A 7,936-nucleotide genomic window follows, 5' to 3' on the forward strand; every position below is an offset into this window, starting at 1 on the left:
TTTATACTATACATACATGTTTTGCTTTCAAGACTGGACAGGAGTGGCATGTGGGCGGCATTGTAGAGTGTGTTGACAGGAGGAAAACTTACACGCTCAGTAAATCACCCCCGTCACTACCTAAACCTCAAAGTCTCTAAACAGGAAGTGCATCTGCATGAAAGCTTCTGTTTTATATGCAGACAGATGACCTTTTGATGTAAAACCTTTCTCTGTATCTAGAGAAACACTTTAACTATATATTCAACTATATAGTTTAACATTTGGTCCGTAACTATCATTTAAAAACAATAAAAAGGTTTAAAAGAATATACATAGGCGGCTATAAAGACTGCAGGTCAAACATCGTGCAGATACAGAAGGACCTCCTGGGCTCCAAAATGTCGCACTATTACAGAGCAATGCTTACAATAGTCTTGCATGGTTAGCCAGTTAGACAGATGCAAATGTTAAAGTGCTAAAACAGACATGTAAATAAAATACAACATCATGTTAGCAGCTTATTGGTATTAATGTCTCTTAATAAGAGAACTAACTGTCACACAGTGTTGTTGTAACTTAATATCGTAATGGTGGTAGTGCAGTGGCAGTCTCCGGGCAGTCTGTGGTCAGCTTCAAACCACCCGTCTACCTGCAGAGAGCGTCTGTTGTCAGATGGGGGCAGTGTTACAAATATACGGCACAAACGGTCTGTGGGCTACTGTTGTTGGTCCATCAGCCAGCCATGGAGGAGAGTGAAGTTATAACATACAAAGCACTGAAGTGAAACTGAGGTAAAAACACTGACAAATGTCCGCTGCAGCTCTGGTCTGTGACTCTCATGCATCTTTTTTGATCTGTGATGTTTTTTTCACCCGTTTTGCTTCATCCACATCATGCACTGTGCAGTTGGTATTTTGGAAAACTGCACAGGAGAACATCTGCATTCACTGAAAACACTTCTCTGTTGACTCTTTGACACATACCTCCCAAGCTGGACACAAACTTGTTAGTATTGAGTCAATGCCTCTGTTGATTGTTGACAGCTACTCCAGTTTTGTCCCACGGGCCAAAGACATGCCTGGTTTAGGTTAAGTGCACTTCTAAATTGGCCACTTATTGTGAGCATGAAGATTTGTCTATTGTCTGCTCGCGCTGTGACAGTGTATCCAAGATGTACCTTGGCTTTTGGCTTTGCACAGCTGGGACAGGCTCGAGCACCCCTGTGAACTTCAACTGGATGACTGAAACAAACTAGAAGTTAACTTGAGTTCTAGTTCAAATGTTTTCATAGTCATTAGACACCTGATCCATTTCCAGATTATCCTTGCAGACATTTTCAGCACGTCTTGCTGCATGTGTCCTGATGTTACGCTGATAGCGGACTGAGGCGATATTTTGATAGAGATCATTTCCTGGCTGCTGAAGGCTTCTGTACTGGTCCCCCAGGTCATTGTCATACTATAAGAAAATATATAAAAAATTATACTGCATCACAATGCAGTTCAATTTATTTATTGAGCATCAGTTCACAACAGTTGTCTCAATGTGTTTATATTGTAAAACACTCTAAGGCCCTGCAATATTAAAAGCAAAACCAGACGACGTCCTATAAGCAAGCACATGGTGACAGAGAGAAAGGACAAAAGGCAAAATATGGGAGAGTTTAATTATTACTAATCGTTAAATTCAGTCGTATAAAAACACAGAGAGTGAAAAGAGTTTAGTGAAGAAGAAACACTCTGCTGCACATTAAAGGACATCTCCTGGTCCAATATTCATCTCAGTGACTCTGGAGGCCAAAGTACTGCTGTCCGGGGTAAGTATCTCGTTAGAAACCATGTTCCTGAGACTTCTGAATTAAATAAAAACTGGTGGGTAAAAGTGCTTTTGAAACCTCAGCGTTCCAACTGTGTGCACAGAGTGCACTGTAGATATACTGTAGATACTTCAGTTGTACATCTTTGTAACTAAAATGACAAACATTAAACGTCTCACTACTTTGACTGTACAGGTAAAGCTTAAGAATCGATTACTCACCACAGAAGATGAAGTTTTACGTACGGATATTTCAGTTGTTTCTGAGCGTGAACGGCAACTTTGGATAAGAAAGGATGTCAGTGTTAATGAAACATGCAGTCACATATGTGCAGAGAGAAATGCTAGAAAACCATCTGAGAGATTTACAGAGTGAATATATCTGGCACAAATTTTTATTAATTTCATCTATTTTTCACTTCATCTGCCAACAATTTGTGATGAACACAATAAAGTAATTCTTCAAACTATTACAAGAATGAAAGTTTCTCACCCACGACTTCTCAACCAGTAGAAAAATGCCAGGTTAACTCCAGTTACAATGACGACTCCTGCTGCAGTGATCAAATAAAGAGAAATAGACGTGTCTGTTGAATTGATGTTCTCTTCCTCCTCTGAGATTGGCACTGACATTAAATATAAAGAAGCATAACAATGATATTGTGCTGGCATCATCAGGACATCTGTAATCACAGCAATGAATATAAAAACGATCCACACACAGACGTAAACAAGCTACACAAATCAAATACTGTACTTGGGTCCACTTTCTTATGTTTGACTAGCTGTGAATGAAAATTCTTAATAATCCTCATGCAATTAAACGAAGTATGAAAGAAAATATATCTAAAAAGAAAACTGATTAAATACAACATTAGCGCAGCAGGAAATCACATAAAACATTCCTACCTTCCACAGTGACACTGAGCTGGAGCTTATATGTTCCTCCGGTCTGTACACACTCACAGGTGTAGTTCCCGCCGTCCTCTGCTGTTACATTTGTCAGGTGGAGAAACACAGTCCCGTTTTCTTTCATCAGTGTGAACCTGGAGTCACATCCATGCTCAAAGTTGTGTCCATGTCGATACAGCAGCCTGCACTCTTCTCCTCTGCTCCTCTGTGTGCTGATCTTACACACTATCAGCATGATAACGTTCAGCGTTTCGTTGCTGCATATTCGAGTGACATCTGGTTGTTTGTCAATGATTTTCATAAGAATCTCCGCACCAGCTGAAATATGTAAAACTGGAAGTCAGTTCTGTGTGATATACAGTTGCTAAGTTACCAACATTTATTGGTAAATACAGGTAATAAAACCTAACACAGATTAACTGTAAAAAAACAACAACAACAACAAAACAATCCTACATAAATAAAAGTAATGTTGCTGCATATTCGAGTGACATCTGGTTTCTTTCCAGCCTTCTTCACGAGCATCTCTGCAATCATTCATTTACAGTAAATATACAACCAAGTCTGAGTTCATCACTGCTATAATTGATAACATGTGATTATGTTTTTGTGAAAGCACATCTCTTTTTTATGTAACTGCAAAGAAAGATAGAGAATAACTGAAGACATGATTAATAAAAAAATATTTACCTTCATCACTGTAACACACAAGTATAGGCAGAAGCAGGACAAAGCAAAGTTTCCGTAGAGTCATATTGGTCAGGAAGTGACTGTAGCTGGTGTCAGTGTACGGTAGATTATATTGAAAGGAGGAGACTTGCCCCCTCAGTAATTTGTTTTCTGTGGCTAACTGAACCTCAAAGCCTGTTTAAAAAGGAAACGCACTTAGAAATTAAAACTGTGTCATGACATCAAAACACACACTTGACGGAAGTGACTTTGTTCACACACTGACTTCAAAAGTGACTGGAAAATTAGGCCCCACTTTGTGCGACTTCGTATTTGTGTGATTTTTTGAGCAGCAGCATGGCCTACTTTCAAAACATAATGCTTTTCCCTTTGCGCTGCATGCACACTCCACTGCACTCCACAGGCCAAATATGACCTATGTAGACCTATATATCAGGGAAGGCCAGAGGTAAGGCACAATACAGGATAATACAGCATCTCTGATTCTCAGTGTGCAACACGTTACTGATTTCCAGCAGTGGAACAGATGGGGCACAGCCAACCGCAATGCTCTACTTGATGAGCTGAATGCTTCGCTTGCTTGCCTAAACACCAACCAACGTAGAGACATTCTACTAGCCGAGGCAGCATGGAGCTCTTCACACACTGACTTTGACTGAGGCATCCAAGGGTATGAGGAGAATTCACCCCCAAAAGCAGCTACCCAGGCAATGTCTGTAATAGGTTTCTCAGTCATTTTGTGCCTGCATGCTTGAACCCCACCACCACAGTGCCTCTCTCTGGAAAAAAACAGCATAACCTGTTTGAATGACTATGGCCCTGTCATGCTCACTTCGATTCACCACCTTTGTACATGCACCAACCAGCACGCTGCTGCTTTTACTAGTTTAGCTTTTTTTCTTACTTATTCTTTTTCTTACTTGTTCTTTCATCTGTTTTATTATCGGTCCCTCAATCATGTGGATTCAGAGAGTTTTTGTTCCACATAATTTCTCTTGGGAAATTAAGCTCTTTAGCCTTGGACTACCACCATCCGTCTGCTGCTAGTTCCTGAACTTCCTTATAGATAGACTTTATGCAGCCATAGCTGGTACCAGGACATCAGGCACAAAGACACCGAGAACAAGGATCCAAAGGATCCACAAGGCTGTGTGTTCAGTCCACTCCTGTACGTGTACAACCTCCTCGCCCAAAGAAACACCTCCATCAAGTTAATTGACTACACAACCGTCATCTGGCTTATTATTGACAGCTTACAGGGTAGAGGTGGCACAGCTGGTGTCCTGGTGCAAATAAAATTATCTCTCCTTAAAGGCTGAGAAGACTAAGGAGATGATTATCAACCCAAGGAAGATACAAGACCAGCTCACCCCATTTTACATCATAGAGATTCAGGTGGACTGAACTGATCACGTGGTAGTGAGTCAGCTGGCGGGAGAGCATGCTGGACAGACCTTGTGCACTCTCTCACACTGGCAGAGGCCCTGGTCTCTGAGACCTTTAACTCCCACCTCCAGCAGAACTTCAACAACTTTCAGAGGATGGGCCGGGGCTGGGGACACTGGACCAAGTTCTGCACCTTTGGGGTGGGGTGTTGCTGACTTGAACAGAGGATGTAGTCAGGCAGTGGAAGGAAAACTGACACACCCATCACTGGGGGTAAGGTCACTGAGGCAGTAGCTGAGCATCTGGGGAGGATGAAGTTTGCCTTGAGATGGGGTGTCTGGCTCATTTCAGTACAACCATTGCAGGAACTTGGTCCACATTGCCAACAATTCACATTCAACATTCACAATCCTGTGTGAAGCTCTGAGAATGAAAATCATCACCAGGTCTGAATTGCTGTCCACTTTTAGAGTGATGCAGACAAAGCACCAGTCTGTGTAGTAAAGAGAGTGCTGAGTATAAAGGTGAGGCTCTTGGTGTAGAGGTTGATCTACATCCCTGCCCTCACATATGGTCACGAGCTACTAGGTAGTTACAGAAAGAACAGGATCACGAATGCAAGCGTCAGAAAAGAGGTTCTGATCACTGCAGGTCACTTATAATACCCTGTTTATAAAAAGGGAACACAACATCATCAAGGACCTCCCCCGGTGTATATGACAATAAACTTCTTGATTCTTCAATATTTTTTCCAACTAGCATTTACAGAGACACAGAATCAGAGAGATCTGTGAGTAACTGTGCACAATTGATGATCATGAAAAAAAAGGAGTCATATTCCAAACATTTTGTTGTATTTAGATTGCATTACGAGTTTCACCCTGTGTTATGAATATTGGTTCATATAAGTCTGTGGTGAAATGTTTTGGGCTGGGATTATTTCAGTCGATCGGGTCTAGGTTAACAACATTTTACAAAATTCTATGCCTAAAGAAATGAGGTCAGCTAAATGATCAGTGTTTCAGGAGCATTTAACATTTAAATACACACAGGAGGTGATCAGGGGGAACACATGGGGAAACAGCTGACTGGAATAAACATAATGATGCCACAGGGGGAGTGAACCTAAACACAATGACAAAAACACACTAGACCCTTCAAAATAAACCATGAAACAGAGAAAATAACCATAATCAAAGAATAGAACTGAAACACACAAAACACTGGGTCATAGACCCAGTACCATGGCATTTGTGACATTGCCAAAGTATATTTTAACGATGTGGCAAACAACAGTCCGTAGTAACCGAGCTTTTGGTTTGGGACAGTTTCTGTGCTGAGTGTGTCTGGGTGTGATGCTGGTCAGAGGAGAGTGTTTGGTGGAGATCATTTGCTGGCTGATGAAGGCTTGTGTAGGGGTCATCTGGGTCATGTTCATGTTCTTGAAAAATAGCATATAATGCTTGTTGTCACACATACATAATCAACTCACAGCCACTTCCTATTTGTGCAAGTAACCAAGCTAAAAAGTCATAGGCTGAGGTAAGCGTGGGGAAACTGCAATAGTCGATTCAACAAATAATTATATATACTTTATAAATATACACGTAACCATGTAACCGTAGTGTGTTAACGCAATGCCACGATCATAACAGGAGTAGAAATCCTGACAAATTCACCCCCGAGGTCAACCAGTGCAATGTTCAGAGAAACAGAGCTGCACCTCAGACTCTAAAGGCTTCAGTCAGGATCTGCATATTTTAAATTCATGACAGTACAATTAGAAAACACTGAGCAAGTACGGTTCATTTGGGTGAGATGCTGGGAGAAATCCTCTTTTGACTGAAAAGGCCATGGCAGCACATCTTTGCAAAGCTGCTGCTGAACAAACCAAAAGACTTTATGCACCTTTGGACAGATGAGACCAAACTGAAGATGTTTGTTCATAATGCAAAAAACCAACCACAGCATATTAGCACAAACACCTCAGACCAACTGTTAAGGACGATGGTGGCACTGTGGTGATTATGGCTTGCTCTGCAGCTACAGGACCTGGGGCCCTTGCAGTCATTGAGTTGTCCATGAACTCCTCTGTATACCAAAGTATTCTAGAACCATCTGTTTAACAGCAGGAGGTTGGGTGAAACTGAGTCATTTGAAAGAACAATGATCCCAAACACAGCATCGAATCTGCAGCAGAGTGGCGGAAAAAGAAAAAATGGAGTCAAAGTTCAGACCTCAATGCTGCAGTGTGACCTGTGCATGCAAATTTACCTACATGGTTCTACAAGCTACTAAATCATGTGTGTATTTAGTTTTTCAGCAGACTACATCGTCTTTCGTTTTTTCTTCACAAGACTGTAAATGTGCATTTCTGTGTGTCTAGTAACAAACTTTAAACTAGCTGGTGTTTAGAATATGAGAATATGTTACAAAGAGCTGTGAGTTTCATGCACACACTGTCCGGATGCTTCTGACCTCAAACAGCGCCTTAAGAGAAGACGTCAATCAAAATGGTGTAATGAGCTTTAATACCATTACAGTCAAAGATTATCTCACCATAGGCTTTTCACTTGGTAGATGAATCCCAGAATAACTCCACTTATTAGGATGACGACAACACCACACCAATCAAATAAATGGGATTAGTCATTCTTTCTGATTTAATCTTTTCTGACTGACATCATCTGTAAATCAAACACGCATCATGCACTGCGTTATCATATCAGACATATTTAAAACAAAGATTCATTCATTTAAACAAATATAAATTTAGTCACAGTGTGGTCGATTTAAACAAAGAACAAAGTGACTTTACCTTTTACGGGGACATTAAGATGAAGATTAAATGTTCCATCAGGTTTTATGCACTCGCAGGTGTATCTCCCACTGTCCTCTGCTGTTAAACCAGTCAGGTGGAGAAGTACAGTCTCATTTCCCATCATCAACGTGAACCTGGAGTCACATTCATTAACAAAGTCCTGCCCATGATTTTACAGACAATCAGCGTAATAACATTCTGAGTTTCATATGGAGTCATAACCGGCTCTCCTCGCGATCTTTTCACAAGACTCTCTGCAATCAGTGACAATGAAATACAAACAGTGAAATGAATCTGTGTCAGAAGTTATTGCGATGATTTTAATCCCAC

General features: G+C 40.9%; 1 protein-coding gene across 1 annotated transcript; it reads right to left on the reverse strand.

The window, feature by feature from the left end:
* Window positions 1-1,257: 1,257 nt before the first annotated feature.
* On the reverse strand, window positions 1,258-3,463 carry LOC146608854 (uncharacterized). Its single transcript, XM_085347310.1, has 5 exons — window positions 3,400-3,463; window positions 2,707-3,027; window positions 2,291-2,423; window positions 2,020-2,077; window positions 1,258-1,440 (listed from the first exon to the last, which is right to left on the reverse strand). Exons 1-5 carry the CDS (start codon window positions 3,461-3,463, stop codon window positions 1,258-1,260), a joined length of 759 nt encoding a protein of 252 aa, XP_085203436.1.
* Window positions 3,464-7,936: the final 4,473 nt, after the last annotated feature.

Source organism: Diplotaxodon limnothrissa, linkage group LG23, assembly GCF_057381915.1.
Source record: "Diplotaxodon limnothrissa isolate DT_005_m linkage group LG23, D_limnothrissa_male_GT1.1, whole genome shotgun sequence".
Classification (NCBI taxonomy): Eukaryota; Metazoa; Chordata; class Actinopteri; order Cichliformes; family Cichlidae; genus Diplotaxodon; species Diplotaxodon limnothrissa.

Bases quoted from the DNA above. Each gene is read 5' to 3' on its own strand.
- LOC146608854 (XM_085347310.1), bottom strand. From the start codon at position 3,463: ATGACTCTACGGAAACTTTGCTTTGTCCTGCTTCTGCCTATACTTGTG. The intron at 3,028-3,399 runs GTAAATATTTTT...TACATATTTCAG, and splicing joins TGTGTGTTACAGTGATGAAG to CTGGTGCGGAGATTCTTATG. The intron at 2,424-2,706 runs GTAGGAATGTTT...ATTTAATGTCAG, and splicing joins GCTCAGTGTCACTGTGGAAG to TGCCAATCTCAGAGGAGGAA.